The sequence below is a fragment of the Myotis yumanensis genome, unplaced genomic scaffold (assembly GCF_028538775.1).
Source record: "Myotis yumanensis isolate MYYU_CA2020_CCGP unplaced genomic scaffold, mMyoYum1.0.hap1 SCAF_4, whole genome shotgun sequence".
Classification (NCBI taxonomy): Eukaryota; Metazoa; Chordata; class Mammalia; order Chiroptera; family Vespertilionidae; genus Myotis; species Myotis yumanensis.
In genome coordinates this window covers 42,199,754-42,217,524 of record NW_027223755.1, presented here as the reverse complement: position 1 = coordinate 42,217,524, position 17,771 = coordinate 42,199,754, and the positions used below count along the sequence as shown (strand labels likewise).

The window sequence follows — 17,771 nt, the reverse complement described above, 5'->3', positions numbered from 1 at the left end:
CTTCAGTGGTTTTCAGTTGATAATGGCACATTTTTTAGGTGATCCCTCCACATTTGTCTCTCTTCCCTTTGCACTTGTTGGATGGGTGATCTAGAAGGGGTTGAAGTGTAATCCTGGCTAGATTTTGGTTAAATTGATTGACATGTAGAGGGGACAATGCCAACAAACACCACCCCCATAGGATAAAAAGCATAGACTTTTCCATGGGTTTTCAAGTAATATATGATATTTAAGCATATGTTTCCACTTTATTTTAATGATGAAGTGCATTAATAAGCAAGTAACAACTAGACTCAGAAATTATAAATATGTTTGAATAGGACAGAATTTATTTTATTCAATTTATGTTTTTAATTGAACAAATATATTGAGGAAATTGCAGTGCTTAGAATTACTAACTAAATATTTGGGCTTTTTATATTTTAAAACTTCTCTAATGCATGTAACTAGAATATGTGACTTTATTGTATTTTCCTACAAAATCCTGACATTGATTATTTACATATTCCTGTCAGCACAAATAAATTAAGTTTCTAAATTATTTAAAGACTATTAAACAGTTTTAATGCCCACAAGTAAGATTTCTGGTTTACATATGGATACCCCTTTCTGGGGCTATTATTCAAGTGTAACCAACCTAGCTGTTAGCCCAAAATAAAACAACAGAACACAAGAGTGATATTTAGATGGTTAAATAGAAATAAACATTTGTATGTAAGAGTGCATAATCTGGGTTCCCAGACTGACTCATAACTGATGATTCTGTGTTTAGCTCTGGACTTGATAATGACTTCAGAAATCCTTATTAGATTCTGAAAAAAAGCAGAAATAAAAATTGTTACAAATTTAGAAAGTGAAACCCCTAAAGAAATAACTTAAATAAAATCCCCTAATCATTTGAATGATTACTCCAAATTATGAAACAAACAAGAGCATAGAGCCCTTTTCCCCGCCCCCCCCAAATGATCCCTTGGTGAGTGAGGCAGCACCAGATCCCTGACGAATAATCATTATTAGCATTTTAGATTCTAAAATACCTTTCTACAAGTAAAGGAGTCTTGGATTTTTTAAATAAAGTCTTTCTGTAGCAAGAAAAACAGTAAGATGGGATCATTCCAGGGGCGGGCGGGGAGGGGGGCGGGGACCTTGTGACCTTGGGCAGGTCTGTTTTCTTCTCTGCACTTTAGGTCCACATCTGTAAACTGAGAGGTCACCCTGAGGGTTGGGAGGGGGAGTAATCAAGGCTCCTTTCATCCACAAATTATCTGGTTCCATGTTTTGCAAAGGAAAAAAAATCGCATTTGTTCCCACCAATAGGACAGCCCCATGTGCACTGTAAGGGAGAAACATTGCTTGTGGGAATCTCCACTGTTTATAAGCCCACTCCCCTTGGCTGTGGTACCTCTTCCCTCCTGCTCTGGATTCCTGGTGCCTTCCTGCCCTTTCTTTGAAAAGGAAAGATCTTACAAACATATTCAAATTAGACTTTTAAAATAACAGAGAAAACTTAATTTTACCTCTCCCTAAGTATATACGCTTTCAAATTTTAAAGTAACAGAACAATTCTGTATTTGTGGAATTTTAGGCATCCACAGTTTGGGGAAAGGAGGGCCCGGGGAACAGAGGGAACTGACCTGCAGGGCTTTGTTCATGGTTATGATGTTTATGTTGATCACATCCACACGGGGCCTCTTCCATGCCTGATCATCCCTGTTCTGCAGATACAGCCAGCTCATTCCTGTCTTTCTTATCAACATTGGTACTTTTAATATATTTGAATTATTTATTTATTCCTTCAAATATATTTTTTGTGTGTTTTTTTCTGTCCACCTTTGCTTGTGGGCAAAATAGTTTTTCAGGAATAGAGTTTTCTTAGATTTCAGAATTATCTTCAAAACCCTGGGCAATGTACAATATTGTCTTGTCTTTCCCCATTCAATTTTTCAATGACAAATAAAAGATTATGACATTCTTTAGACTTTGCCGTGAGTACTGAATTCTTCTAACTATTTTATGCTGGCAGCCTCTCCTCCAAATAAATGTTGAACAAATATTTAAATAATTGCAGTTGAAGGGAGAGCCAGACTGTTCACTGGCCCTGAGCACCCACAGGATTTGCTCGAATCCTGCTGATCTGTAGGTCTCCAGGCCACTGACCCAACATGCAGTCCATAGAAGGAACAGGAAGAAGCTGGCTGGCTGCTGTATGGGAAAATCATCAGTATTGGTGGACACATTTTTTTCAGAAGGTCATCTGTGGCCCTGCCTTCAGTCACAGTGCCTTGTAGGACTGAGAAGATGGCTGCACTCCAAGCCCTCTGATATGCCTGGGAGCGGGCTCAAGGAGAAAGGCCTCTGTGCCATTCCTTCCCTGCTGAGAGTTAAGAGGGATCTAAAATCATCTTAGATCAGTGTCAGATATAGTGACATTTAAAAATGTCTTTTTATTTCAGGATTTTGGGCTCGTGAAGTTGGTAAAATGGTTGGACTTGAACATCCTCTCATTCCGGTTCAGCATCAATATGTTGTTACTTCGACTATCCCTGAAGTAAAAGCTTTGAAAAAAGAACTCCCTGTGCTCCGTGACCTGGAAGGCTCTTACTACCTCCGGCAGGAAAGGGATGGGCTCTTGTTTGGTCCATATGAAAGTCAGGAGAAAATGAAAGTCCAGGACTCATGGGTCACCAGTGGAGTCCCTTCAGGTTAGTGTAGCAAATGGAAGTGTGTGCATAGCAGGCATGTATGTTTTATCTTCCCTGTGGCTGGGGCTGGCCACAGAATAAGATGATGACATAACACTAGACTATTGGATACCTGGGATATTGGGGGTGAGGGGTTTGAGGTAACCTCTGTTCTCTTCTCCGTTTGAATAATCACATCAGGGAGTAAGGAAAGAGAGAAGAGGCAGCTGGTGGTGGAGAAGCTGAAGAAACATGCTCCCCACTGCTTTGGAAGGCTCTAGGTAATTTTTACCTGCCCACACTTACCTCCTGCATCCCTGCTCTTTCCTCACTCCCCCTCCTGCTGTGTCTAGTGTCCAGATTTAGCTGCTACTGTGCTCTGACAGTTGGAAACAGGACAGATATCAGAGACAGGCTATCCAGCTTGCTAAGAAAGAAAGCCTTGGAGTCTGTCATAGAGCAGGGTAGGTTAGGACTACACACTGAAGCCTATCTACTGCATAAGGTGATGAGGAAAAGGCTCAGGCCTCTGTGCTAAACAGGGGGCACTATTGTTTCTCTTTCAAGTTTGGAAGGGAAAAGGACCTTTTTCTGGTATTCATGGAACATTTCTGCAGAGCCGGGGTAAAGATTGGGCCAATGAAGGAGGTAGTTCAGGTTTTAATCTATAAAAGGAGTTAAAATGTCACTGAGACACGATTATCATAATGTGAAATGGAGGGATTTATACTTTCTAGAATTACACTTTGATAAGCTACTTGAGATAGGGACTGAATCCCTCCATACCGCTCCTCAAAGAATGCCTCTGTCCATGTCACAAGTGATCACTAAACCACCTTCAACAGAAGTTGGGCCAGTTACCTGAGGGCTTTAGTTTTACTGAATGTGCTGTGCACATTTGGGCCTGAGCAGAATAGCTCCTGACCCCTGAGGGAGGGCTGATCTGACACCTGGGAGCCTCCCTCTTGGCTCTGCCCCATGCTGGCAGCCTCTCCTCCAAATAGATGTTGAACAAATGTTTAAATAATTGCCGTTGGAGGGAGAGCCAGACTGTTCACTGGCCCTGAGCGCCCACATGATTTGGTCGAATCCTGCTGATCTGTAGGTCTCCAGGCCACTGACCCAACATGCAGTCCATGGGAGGAACAGGAAGAAGTTGGCTGGCTGCTGTGTGGGAAAATCATCAGTATTGGTGGACACATTTTTTTTAGAAGGTCACCTGTGGCCCTGCCTTCAGTCACAGTGCCTTGTAGGACTGAGAAGAAGACTGCACTCCAAGCCCTCGGATATGCCTGGGAGCGGGCTCAGGGAGAGAAGCCTCTGTGCCATTCCTTCCCTGCTGAGAGTTAAAAGGGATCTAAAATCCATCATCTTAGATCCCAGAGTAGTTTTCCACTTAGCCCAGTGTCCTGGTATGACTTACTAAACTCCCACCTGGGCAGATGAAGCAGATTTTATGGTTAGTTGAAGGATAAAAGATCTCTCTTAATAAACCAAATAATTGCTGCTTATTTTTAAAACTTGTGATTGGATTAAATACTGAAAACTGTTACCATGTATAAATTTAAATTTTCTATTAATTAAAAAGGTTAACTTTCATGATCTTATTGTTTCAAGAAATAACATTATTGTTCTTAATAATATAGTGTTTACTCATCTGTTGACAGTGAATGTCAAGATTAGACTTACAAAAGAAAAGAGGAGCCTGGCCAGCGTGGCTCACTGGTTGAGTGTCAACCCATGAACCAAAAGCTCTCCAATCCCTGGTCGGGGCACATGCCTGGGTTGCAGGCTCAATCCTTGGTAGGAGGCGGCCGATCGATGTCTCTTTCTCATCAATGTTTCTAGCTCTCTATCCCTCTAAAATCAATAAAACCATATTAAAATATATATTAAAACAAGAGGGAAAAGCTTCCTAACAGGCCATCCTGAAGTGTATCCCAATTCAGAGATTTAAATCACATTAGAGTACTTGTCCATGAAGCTGTGCCATCCTGATCAATGGTGTGTCCTTTCAGGGTTTGGAAAGGAACTCTTTGAGTCAGATCTGGACCGGATCATGGAACACGTCGAAGCTGCCATGGAAATGGTTCCGGTCTTGAAAAAGGCTGACATCATCAATATTGTCAATGGTCCTATCACCTATTCTCCTGACATTCTGCCTATGGTGGGGCCCCATCAGGGACTCAGAAACTACTGGGTGGCTATAGGCTTTGGGTGAGTATCTCCATGTAATTCAATATGTATTATAGAGTTGTGTCTTTTAGATCAGTCTTGTCCCATAATCTCAGGTCAAAAGTGGAATGGGGGAAAGGGACAGAACCTTTTCCCTTTCATGACCAATGAAATGGGAGTAATAAAAAATTTTAGTCTTAAAACTCTGACTATATAATGGTTTCATCAATTGTATAGGTTTTAAAGATTTGCATACAGAAAGGCAATGATTTCCTGGAACTTTCTCTTTGCATATTTTCTGCCATTTCCATTATTTGTGTCTCTTTAGGGCAGTTTGCCCCAACTTACAAGTATGTTTTTATAATACAATGTGACACAGATAATTCAAAAAATCAAATGTATAACATATCTGATGCTGTTTTCACCATAATTCATGTTTGTCCAACATGATTTGCTTTTTCATGACTCCTCGGGTTGCTTACTATTTATGATTCCATCACCCATTTCAGATTTCATCTCTAATATTTGTGCCATTAATTTGTTAAATATTAATGTTAAACCCCATTTACTATCATGTCACAACTTCTAATATTCTATTTTTCTTTCCCATTTTATTTGGATATTTATTCAACTAACATTTAATAACTGCCAGCAAGTGCTAGATCTTGGGCTGCAGCTGAGCACAAGGCAGTGGGGTCTGACCAGAGGTGCAAGCCTGGTTAGGCTGCTGTCTGCCGACAGTAGAGAGGCTGCGGTTTGAACTAAGGAAGCAGCAGTGAGGACTGAGAGACAGGAGGTACAATTATTTAGGTTTGGTGATTAATTGCATTAGGTTTGACGGAGAGATAAAAATAGCAAATAATGGCAACCTTTCTAACTTGACCCCTGGTTGGATGCTGAGGACCATGGGGAGAGAAATACCAAAAAATGAGTGTCATTTTTTAATAGGTTGGGTTTGAAGTGTTAAGTTTAGGTCTCTGGGACATCCGGAGGGAGAAAACCAGATGGAGATATGGGCCTGGAAGGTGTAATGTCACTGAGGGCTCAGGTCGTCACCTATGGAGTCTTATAGGCTTGTGCATGTGGAAGTGTGTCTCTGGCACGTCACTTATATATCTTCTTCGGAGAAATGTCTACTTGTATCTTCTGTCCATTTTAAAAAGTTGTATTATTTCTTTGTCTTTTTATCATTAAATTGTAAGGTTCTTTATATTTTCTAGATATACGACCCTCATCAGATACATGATTTGCAAAATTTCTCTCCCATTCTGTGGGTTCTTTCACTTTCTTGATAGTGTCCACTGAAGCACAAAGTTTTTAATTGTGTATTAAAATTACAATCAGAATGTGTAATTTTTCTTGTTTTTAATTAAATTAATTGGAGTAACATTGGTTAATAATATTGTATAAATTTCAACTGTACAACTTTTTACTATGACATCGTATACTTTGCTGTGTGCTCACCACCAAAGTTGAATCTCTTTCCATCACCATATATTTGATCCCCTGTATCCTTTTAATACTCCTCACCCCCTCTTGTAACCTCCATAATGTTATCAGTATCTATGAGTTTGTTTTGTTTGTCTGTTTGTTGTCTTTTGTTTTATATCCCATATATGAGTGAAATCATGTGGTTTTTATTTGGAGGTTCCTCAGAAAATTATGAATAGAGCTACTATATCACCCAGTAATCTTTCTTTTGGTTATCTACCTGAAAAATTTGGAGACACGTATTTGTAAAGAATATATGTACACTTATGTTCACTGCCGCATCATTCACAATAGCGAAGATATTTCTCATGTACTATGATGGGATGCTCACATTAGCTGCCCCTCCCTGCATATCTCAGTGATCCATTCCATGCTTATGAAGGCCAGTGGTGCCCACATCTGGCTGAGCACCAGAAATGCCTCATAGAATGTTTAAAAACAGAACCTCAACTTTATGGTTGGTCACTTGCATGTGTTTCATTCTCCTTTTTATGTGATCTATGAAATTCCTATTATTTGTCTCTAGAATCCGTGAAAGATGTGTTGAACTGGAAAACTAACAAGCAAACAGATTCCTGGAGACCACTCTTATAGATTCTGATTCAGTAGTCTGGAGAGGGGTCCAGGAATCTTTATTTTTATGTTGTTTGTTATTCTAGTGCAACCAGACCATAGGACAAGTATTTGTCAACTGTCTACATATATGCCAGTGATCATTTACCTTAAAGATTACCCTCAGATAAAGGTGTTTTACTTTTGTTTCATGACAATCTAGTAAGTTTTTCTGCTTCTTGGTGACTAACACAGTGCCTCCTCCCAAAAAAGTTTAATTAATTATATTGAGTTGAATCTTGTTTTCTTGGCTTAGAACTGATTATAAACAGCAAATTTAAAGAGGGGAGAATGCTTTAAAAATGTAACATCTGACAGTTTAACAGACACAGACACTCAAAAACCTAGCAGCTGGGCCTTTGAGAAGAAACAGGTTCCGCAGATAAATGCTAGAGATGGAAGAAGAACCTAACTCTCCTCATCATGTTCCCTTCCACTTCATACATTATTTCCTTATGAAAATCTTATCAACTGGGCATCCTCTGTTGTTACAACAGCCACCAGGTATTGCTTGCCTACTATGTGCTTTTAAATGTCACGCCAATTCATTCTTCATCAACACTATAAAGAAAATGAGCACATAAAGAAAATGAGAAGATGCCGAAACCGGTTTGGCTCAGTGGATAGAGCGTCGGCCTGCGGACTGAAGGGTCCCAGGTTCGATTCCGGTCAAGGGCATGTACCTGGGTTGGGGGCACATCCCCAGTAGGAGATGTGCAGGAGGCAGCTGATCGACGTTTCTCTCTCATCGATGTTTCTGACTCTCTATCTCTCTCCCTTCCTCTCTGTAAAAAATCAATAAAATATATTAAAAAAAAAATTTTAATAAAAAAAAAAAAAAAAAGAAAAGAAAATGAGAAGATTAAAGCTCAGGGTGGTTACACAGCTTGCCCAAGGTCCTGCAGCTAGTAGTGGCAGAACAAAAATCATACCCAGATCTCCTTATTCTATGCTTTTAGCTACTAAAACAGGGGCTCTCAATAGACGTTTCATAACACTTAGTTATGTGGCATTTTACATATAAATTGATGATGGTTAGAGAGTGGACATTATTAAAAGATTTACTTTTTTAAAAGAAATTGGATTTGATTCAGGATTATCCCCTAACACTAGCACCCTGCCCCACTTGTTTGCTCATGGGCATTGTTGAGAGGGAAAGAATATGATGGTGTAACAATGAGACCAGAGGAAACCAAAATACAAGCCTGGCTATGCTCAAGGACGCTGCCAGGGATGTGAATTCTGTCACATGTGTCTTGGCTGAAAAAAAAAAGATATAGAACCATCAAAGTCAAGTCCAATAAGAGGGAGTATACACTGGGGTCAGATGACTGACTTTTTATACTGAATCTGCCCTTTATTGTTGTGTGACCTTATTTAACACCTGTGTGCGGATTGGTTTCCTCACTGGCAAAATAGAGTTGCTGAAGAATTCATCAGTGGGTACATGTTAGAGGGAAACAATGCCTGGAAAATGGTAAGCACTTTCAATAAATGTCAGTGAAAGTTTATGCAGTTTCAAGCCTTGTATACAGTACCTCTAGCTCTCAAAGATGGCAACTGCTGTATTTCATACATGGGGCCTGGGCAAGTGAATAAACATTTTAAGCATGTCTTTCATAATTATTTTAAGCACATACTTAATCATTTTTCTTGCTTTCTTAAAGCTTAGTGGGGTTGTTTGTGGATAATTTGGATGGCCTGTCTTTCTTCTTTAAGCTATCAAGAGAACTACCCATTGCTGAGTTTTTATTCTGCTGGAGAAATAGCCTTCTAACACATTTAGGCACTTGCTTTTATCAAATAGCAAACCTGGTAAAAGTTAATTGACCTTTCCAATGTTTGCTGAGCTCCTCCCAAGCACTTAGAACCTGGCTGTTAAGGTGCTGTGATTTGAGTCCTGTAATTTCTTGCATTTAGAGGTCTGCTCATGAAGCTCCTTTTCATGGTCATCTCTCCATAAGCCCCTGCTCAGCCAGTTCCCCCAGAAGCCTCTCTTAAACCACCGATGAACCCACGGTAAAGTCCTTCACTAGACGAGAGTGAGTGGGTGGAACAGCACACAGCCAACATTAAATTATGATCCCTCCATCTATATCACATTATTTGCCACAATCATGTTCTTGGTTTTAAAGCATCTTCATATGGAAATAGAAAACAAGCCCATCTTCTACACCAAGTGACCCGTTAGTTACAAAATACAGGAGCCAGTGTTCCTTTCTGCCTCCTCCCCACAAGTCCCAGGGTGAGTGCTTCTTGTCTGAATGCTTCTAAGATAATGGCCCAAGATCCTGGCACAGAACTAAATTGGTCCAAGAAGAGATGAGCATCCCACTCCACAGTGTACATGTTTCTGCAAATTCCCAATCAGGATAATCACAGCTCAAGAGGGCTGATCAGGTATCAACTACATCTGCCTGTTGCTTCCTTCACCCCATTTTCCTAAAGTGAGCATCCTTACTGGCTAAGAGTTGTAGGCTCCGTTGCATGTATGCATCTTTTGAAACTGTGGAAACAAACTAGCTACAAAGTCAGGTGCATTTAATTTGGATGCCTAAATGTTTTCTTTTTGAGGAAAAAATATGATAGCATAAAGATTATGGATAGCACAGAACACCCCAATTTTAAGGCCCTATAAAATATTTGGACATGTTTGAAAATAACACATGTCAGTAACAGTATATGTATCTTTATTTTTGAAAGATATGGTATAATCCACGCCGGCGGGGTAGGGAAATATCTCAGTGACTGGATCCTGCATGGAGAGCCTCCTTTTGACCTAATAGAATTGGATCCCAATCGATATGGCAAATGGACAACCACTCAGTACACGGAGGCCAAAGCAAGAGAGTCGTATGGATTCAACAATATTGGTAAAGTGCAAATTTACTGTGTCTACGGAGTGTGTGCAAAATGGACTTGCAGCGCCTCTGACTCTAGATGCTTTTTGTTCTGTGCAGTTTGGTGGGAGTGGTTAGGGAGTCTGAAAAGCCTTGTGCCTCTAAGATGCAACAGGAAATCTATATTAATGTATATATTTCATGTGCAGAGTGCATCAGTGATTTTCCCCTTGGATGATCAATATAAAAATGACAGCATTGAGGGTTTTGTTTTACATCAATTTAATACAGGCATATGCTTCTGGATTTTAAATACTGTTCTCCATTTTGTGAATCCCTTCAAAGTATTTGCTAGCTTTGGTTATATGCTGTTACAGTCCTGGGTTTTCTTTTTCAGTTGGGTACCCTAAAGAAGAACGGTTTGCTGGGAGGCCGACTCAGCGAGTCAGTGGGCTTTATAAAACCCTGGAGTCTAAATGTTCCATGGGATTCCATGCAGGCTGGGAACAGCCACACTGGTTCTACAAACTGGGCCAGGACACTGGGTACAGGTAAGTAAATGACTTGACCTGCCTGGGGCTCTGACTGCAGAATGCAATTTCAGAGGTGGGATGGAGGGACATCAGTGCCAATTCCCCTCTCACCCTATCGCCCACCTCATTCCTACAACATTTACTTTCTGGCAGTGGAGCCATTATTCTATCCCACATGACACTGGCCCACATCTAGGACCCATCTGGCCCCATGAGCCCTACACCAGCTCCGGCGAAGCCTCGGCTTGGCATTTCCCAGGAGCTCAGAGGAACCTTATCAACCCTCCAAATCCTCACATGCCTTCGGTTGGCTTCTAAAGGTTTGTCCCAGCTTAGGAAGCCTGGTTGAATCACATAGTATGGAAACAGTATGGAAATATGGGTCTTCTAGTTATCAAGGAATAGCTCAAAGCAACTACCTCCCAGTGTGTGTATACCAAGTCATGCAAATTGTATGCACTGTTGATAAAGGAGGGAAAGGATCATTTACATAGCATTCGAGGTTAAGCTAAAACATAAAGACTGTCACTAAAACAATTCTCTGAACTCCTCTAGAGTGGTTGCCTTTGTTTTACTTGGATTACATGTCATCATTGTACTTGAGATTTATAGTGATTGCATATTTTTTTCTCACGAGAATGCATAACCCAAGAGAAGACAAATAGCAAGTCTAGGAATGAAGTTACCTTTTTTTATTGCTTATTTAAAAACGGTTTTGATGTCTACTTTAACACCAGACCTAAATGGTGCAAAATATAGTAGAGGGCCAGTTGTTGATTACTTTATTTGGGCTCCCCAGGCAGTCAGTCTAGATGATCTGGGGGCAAAATATTGGTTTGGTTTTCCCTAAATGACTCAGATAAATACCAGATCTATTCTTAATCTTGTGCTGTTTGGATCTGGCTTGTTTCTTCTACTAGTTTAATAATTAAACTACTGAAAACTCATTTTGAGACTTAGCATCCTGCTCTGAAGTTAAAATATCACATTAGGAGTCCACTTCATCAGGTAGAAGGGACCCTGCATAATGAATCGGAGACCTTTGTTCCAGGGCTAGCTCTGTCAGTAAATAATGCAAAGCCTTGGAATTCACGTTGTGTCTTTTCTCTAAAAAATGAAGATGTTGGATCAGATCCTTGCCTAGTCCAGGTGTGGAGCCTGTGAATGCAGAATACGGGCCCCACCCAGACCTGCTGCATCAGAAGCTGTATTTTAATAAGGGCAATGATTTTATTTGCATTTATATTTCAGGAGTGCTGGACAAGATAGCTCCACCCCCATATATTCTGAATTAGGTCCAAATTGTTAGCATTTTTAAAATGCTCCTTAGATGACCACAGGACTGGTTGACTTTTAAGCTCTCTTCCAGATTTGAAAGCCCACATGTCCTATCTTATTTTCTAGTTAATAAATAATTTATTCAGACATATGAGTAACTTAAAAAAGACATATGAGTAACTTTAAAAAATCAGATTCCAACATAGACATATGATTTGCAGAGTTGAATTTTAGGTTGCATTTTTTTCCCAAATAGAATTTACTAGGTAAATAGGATTAATTAAAATATCCTTATTCTGTAGTTTTCTGAAAATGAATGACAGTTGTTTTATGACAAACTGTGTTTCAGGCCAAGTTTTCGCCGCACAAACTGGTTTGAGCCGGTAGGCTCTGAGTATAAACAAGTTATGCAAAGAGTAGGGGTGATTGACCTGTCACCATTTGGCAAGTTTAACATCAAAGGCCAAGATTCTACTAGATTGTTGGACCATCTCTTTGCAAATGTCATTCCAAAGGTAAATAACCTTATAATGGTACAAGGTTCAAGATTGTGGCCTGTTTAACTCTGTTCTCTCATTTAAAACAAAAAAATAAAAACCCCCAATATGTTATTTTAGTCCACTTACTGATTTTGGTGTGAACACTAGAAACCTTCAACTGATCAAGAATATTCTAGCTAATTTTTTAATTTAAATTTTTATTGAATGAGCTATCATCCAAGGATCTTACGAACTTTGCTTAATTCTGTCAATAGGAACTACAACTTTGACTGAAGTATAATTTTTATGACAAATAATTGTAATTTAAACTGAGAACTTCAAAATTAATCTTGGACTTAGGTTTGTAAGTAATTCATACAAGTGATATAAATGATAAGATTCAGATGTTTTTCATTTTTGACACCCACATTTTTATTTCCATGTTGGTTTAAAAGGGATACATAAGATTTTTGTTTCATCCTAAGATAATTTTAAATTCTTTTGTGCAGGTGGGTTTTACAAATATAAGTCACATGTTAACACCAAAAGGTCGAGTGTATGCTGAGCTGACTGTTTCTCACCAGTCTCCTGGGGAGTTTTTATTAATAACTGGTTCTGGATCAGAACTTCATGATCTTAGGTAAGTGTGCACCTAGTAAGAGAATTGTATATGGATTAAACATTGACTCTGTCTTAAGATGAGTTTTTCTTTCACCAGTAGTTGAAAGTACAACTTTAATTCTTAAACCTTGTTGATTTGAATAAACTTCATGTCTATACGGAAATTATTGAAAGTGAGGGACCCTGTCTCCACCCCCTTCCAAAAGGGAATTCCTCTACTGGTTCTAATAATATCAACTCCTATTTATGGGCATCATCATTGTGTCAGAACTCTTTTTACATATTATATTAATTACCTCTCTTAATAGATATATATTTGCATGGTATACACTATTCCCATTTTCAGATGAGGAAACTGAAGTTTGTATTAAAGTAACTTGCGGAAGCCAGTCCTTTCTATTCTGATGCCCACATTTAGTAAGCTGCCTCCCTGGGGTATCTTCTCCCTTTTTCATGCTTTGTGCTCTCTGGTACACAGTTGGATCTAAATTGTTGACTGTCAGGTTGATCCTTCACAAGAATCTTTAGAATTTGGAATATTATTGTTTACTAAATGTCAGACTAGGAATGAATAGGTGTAAAAGTTGGGCAGGAGAAATCTTGATGCTGACAGATTCTCACTCTAGTTATAAAATGATGCAAATTAGATCCTCCAATCCAGGATGTATTGGGAGCCATTTTGGTAGTAGCTTAGCTTTGTGTAAATCCAGGTGATCCTCTTACAATAGACCTGTATAGTTCTAGGGACTGCTCAATAAATCATAAACAAGCTCTATAACCGGGTTCCAATAACTCATCAGGACAGAAATGAAAACTAGTCTTTAGAGTTTTTATATTTTCCTTGTCATTGTCAGAGTAATTCTGTGTCTGATGGCAGGCCTATTATTAACTTTTGGCAGCATGAATGTGCCTCCTGTGTACAGGTATTGGAGAAAATTTGGGTTTAAATTAATTTTTGAAGATTGAGTCATTAGTTTAAATACAATAGGGCTGTCACTATTTAATTGTGTGCCAGAGCTCATTTCAATTGAAGGATCCTTCTGTACTGTGAAAAATTACCCCCAGTTTATATAAGTAGGTGGTTTACAGAGAATCACTTAACATGTCTGGGATCCAGTTTCCTCAACTTTAAAAATTAGGTGATTATATGAAACGACGCCCTGGGGACTTTCTGGTAATTCTAGACACCAAGTATGTCTTCAGAGAAATAATATGTTACCAACATGCATTATTCAAGCAAGATTTAACACAATGTTTATGACTCAAATGCAGATGGATTGAAGAAGAGGCAGTCAAAGGTGGATATAATGTTGAAATTAAAAACGTAACTGATGAGCTTGGAGTCCTTGGAGTGGCAGGGCCACATGCAAGAAAGGTCCTTCAGAAACTGACCTCTGAAGATCTTAGTGATGATGTCTTCAAGTTTCTTCAAACCAAGTCTTTAAAAGTTTCCAACATTCCTGTCACTGCTATTAGGATATCTTATACTGGTAAGAAACAGAAAATAATTTAGAGTAAAATTTAAAAGAAGCTACCAAAAATGCTGTCTCTTTCTCTCCAGTATAATTTTGGAGAAAGAGTTCTCCTGCCCAACTTTTATGACAATTCTCTCTCTGCACTTTTAGCCTGAGAGATCATTCCACAAATTTCCAATTGTAAGGGTAGATAAAAGAATGGGAAGATGACGGCTGCTGGAATAGTTGGAAGGGTTGACAGAATATTTAGGCCAGTGGACTCTATCTGAGAACATTCCCATAGAGACCATCTTGAATGTATCAGGCACCTCTCTTGCAGCATTCCTGTTTTCCATCTTCCTTTCTAGGCTCTAAGTGTATTGAGGAAGTCTTCATACAGTACCTAACCTTGTACATAGTAGGTATTCAGAACAAGAGTTGAATGAATTTTCTTCACCTCCCCATTGGTGCTCTGGGCTCACATCTAACTTCCTCTAGACCTCCTTGTCTTTTCACAGAAGGAGTACTTGGTGCCCAGGCATTTGTTCAAGGACATGTTGCTCTTGCTTTGGTGGTGTCCTGGAAAGACACATCACCACCAGCCCTCAACATTGGGGAACAAGGAGAACACACAGAACAAAGGCTGTAGCCCTTCCCTGGCATCGGTGTACCTTTTCCCCACCCTCTCCCACCTAACCTTGGCAAAGTGGGGACAGAGTAAAGCACGAGCAGAATAAAAAATAAGCAGACTGGGTTGGATTTCATTTCCTTTGGTTTTTGCCTATAACTCTAATGGCGAGAAAAATGACCAGGTGGGAAAGAAAGGGGGAGTAGGAGGAATTAGAGACTGTGACTGTCCCACAATGAAGACCATTTGAATAAGTGTCAATTGCCTATTTTTTTAAGCCTTGTGATTTTGGGGCAAGGAGTTGGGAGTAGAGTTTCCTAAACCTTGAACCCCTTATCTAGATAAACTATGCCATGCTAATTACTCAACATCATGAAGCCGGTCAGGGGTCAAGATGAACTCCTGCACTACAGTCTTTCTACGTCATGTGAAGAGGTGTCCTAGATACCGCCCTCTGTGTGAGAGACAGGATTGGGCATGAATTTTGCAGTAGTTTTTTGTTGCTTTTTTTCCTTATGAACTGTTCTTTTAAAACTCAGCAATGTCTATGTTGCATAAATGGCATCTCTCCATTTATTTATGTGTTTTAGCTAATGCACACTATTCCTTGTGACCATTGTTCTTACTCTGATGTGGCACTTGTGGGTTTCTTTTAGGTGAGCTGGGTTGGGAGCTGTATCACAGACGAGAAGACTCTGTGGCACTGTATAAAGCCATCATGGATGCAGGCCAGGAGGAGGGAATCGACAATTTTGGCACATATGCCATGAATGCCCTAAGACTGGAGAAAGCTTTCAGAGCCTGGGGGTCTGAGGTTTGAAATGCCAACATCTTCATTAGAATGTTGTTTATCGTATCTGATTTTTATATAAGGGCTAGTTTTATTTTTTTTCATTCTTTATTTTTACAAGGGCTAGTTTTAACTGCATTAACATTGGCTCTGACTGTAAGAGAAGTTATGTATTATTAGGTAACTTTATTTAATTAGAGGAAGAGGTTTTTCTTTTCATTTTCCCAGTTGAAAGTTTAGTGTAATTATGATGTAATGTTTATTATGCCTAATTCCTCCTCTTGGCAAAGAGCCCTGGACACTGTCTCTGACTGTGTGTGGAGCTGTAGCTGCTCTGAGGGAGCCTGCCTACCCCCCACAATAGGAGGAACACCTTTTAAATTCTTCTTCCTTCTCCTCCTCCTCTTCCTCCTCCTTCTCCTCTGCCATGCTGCCCATTATCATTTTCTTCTTAGCCTATTCTCTTTGGGGAAATAACAACAAACGGATTTTTTTCTGAGGAGCACAGTTGATGGTCTAGGACCGTGGTCGGCAAACTGCAGCTCTCGAGTCAAATGCGGCTCTTTGGCCCCTTGAGTGTGGCCCTTCCTAAGCCTTAGGAGTACCCTAATTAAGTTAATAACAATGTACCTACCTATATAGTTTAAGTTTAAAAAATTTAGCTCTCAAAAGAAATTTCAATCATTGTACTGTTGATATTTGGCTCTGTTGACTAATGAGTTTGCCGACCACTGCTCTAGGATGTGTTGTCTAGCCTACTTCTACCATTGATAATGGGAACTAAGGATTTCTATTTGTATCATTACACACCATTTTCATATGCATCTTGTCATGTACCTTCTCAATTCTCCTGATTATTGATGATTCTTGGACAAGGGGTTGAGGCTCAGGGTATCTAAATTATCCCCATTCTGCACTCAATCACACTAAGAAACAGTAAGCAATGTTGATCAGGTTACATGAAGTGGCCAAACTATGGTTCAAACTCTTTTCCGCTATTTATCTCCAGCATGACAGGCTATCTCTGAACCCCTTAATTTTTTCAGATTCCTAGTTGTTTCCTTAGAAGACATTGAGGTTTTAGGCTTGAAAAGTGAGATGAGGAATAGCTGTAAAGGGTGTACATTAGAGAGGGGTCTCTTGGGTCTGAATTTATCCTCCAGCACACATGTGGCCTTGACTCTCCAGGGCCTCTGTTTTCTTTCCTATAAAATAGAGATCATCTTTCTCCTACAGAGTTATAGATAATAGTCTATAAAGTGCCTAGCATATAATAGAATGAATTCAACTGGAGAGCAAAGGGGGTTGGGAAGCCAAGGCAGGGCCCCCTAGGCAGTTAAACTATGGGAAGAAGCAAGTGGGCCTTGAGGTGGGGAGGGCAGCCTCCTGGAGCCACTGTAAGAAGGGCCCTGGGGCTGGTGGGCATTTTTCAGAAGAGATGTTCTATCAAGGGGTTCCCAGCCTACTACCAGGGCCTTAGATGAGGATGCAGCAGGGAGAGTCCCCACACTGCTCCCCAAGGGATGAAGCCACAGAAGCAGTCCTTGGAGTCCGGCATTTCTCCACCCTCCTGCCTTTTATATCTCCTGCCTTCTCTGGGAGCCATCCTCTTCTTAACAACTTTTCTCCATCCCAGGTCCCTGATTTCCCAGCAGTACCAGCACACCCTCTAGTGGTATCAAGCAGTAAATATTATTCTGGGCTTTGTTTTAATCAACACCCCCCAACCCCTGCCCCAAAGAGAAATTCTAAAACTTTGAGCAGATAAAAAAATAATTAAAATTAATTAGAAAATATGAGACCACATTTTATATCATGTGAAACAAGCTTATGTTACTCATTTGATTTATGTTAGTGCTGATGTCATTTTTTCTTAAAAGTTTGCCTAATTTTTATGAGGTTTAAATAAGCTCTCTTGGAGCAAAAGAGACAAATACCAACAAAATAAATAAACAAACAAGAACATTAACTTCAGGTTTAGTCACAAGTAGTTGTGTTAGCTTTGACTGGAAGTATATTGTAATGACACAACTGCATTAGAAAAGATTGAGGCCCATCTCCATCCAGCCTGCAGGCTCCGGACCCAGCAGCCAGCCCTGGCGGCTCATCCTAGCAAGCAGTCACCACTTAGAGGAGACAGCGTAAGGAATTCATCTTATTACCAGTGGCATTTAAATATTTATGAGATT

The 17,771-nt window shown here is 39.8% G+C and overlaps 1 protein-coding gene across 1 annotated transcript in view; it reads left to right on the top strand.

Moving 5' to 3' along the window:
- Positions 1-17,771, top strand: part of DMGDH (dimethylglycine dehydrogenase) — a 53,750-nt gene that overhangs the window by 13,702 nt on the left and 22,277 nt on the right. The window contains exons 6-13 of the mRNA XM_070412237.1: positions 2,454-2,702; positions 4,700-4,898; positions 9,663-9,832; positions 10,197-10,350; positions 11,960-12,125; positions 12,599-12,729; positions 13,983-14,200; positions 15,449-15,606. Coding sequence (XP_070268338.1) covers positions 2,454-2,702; positions 4,700-4,898; positions 9,663-9,832; positions 10,197-10,350; positions 11,960-12,125; positions 12,599-12,729; positions 13,983-14,200; positions 15,449-15,606 — 1,445 coding nt within the window. The remainder of the gene's footprint in view (positions 1-2,453; positions 2,703-4,699; positions 4,899-9,662; positions 9,833-10,196; positions 10,351-11,959; positions 12,126-12,598; positions 12,730-13,982; positions 14,201-15,448; positions 15,607-17,771) is intronic.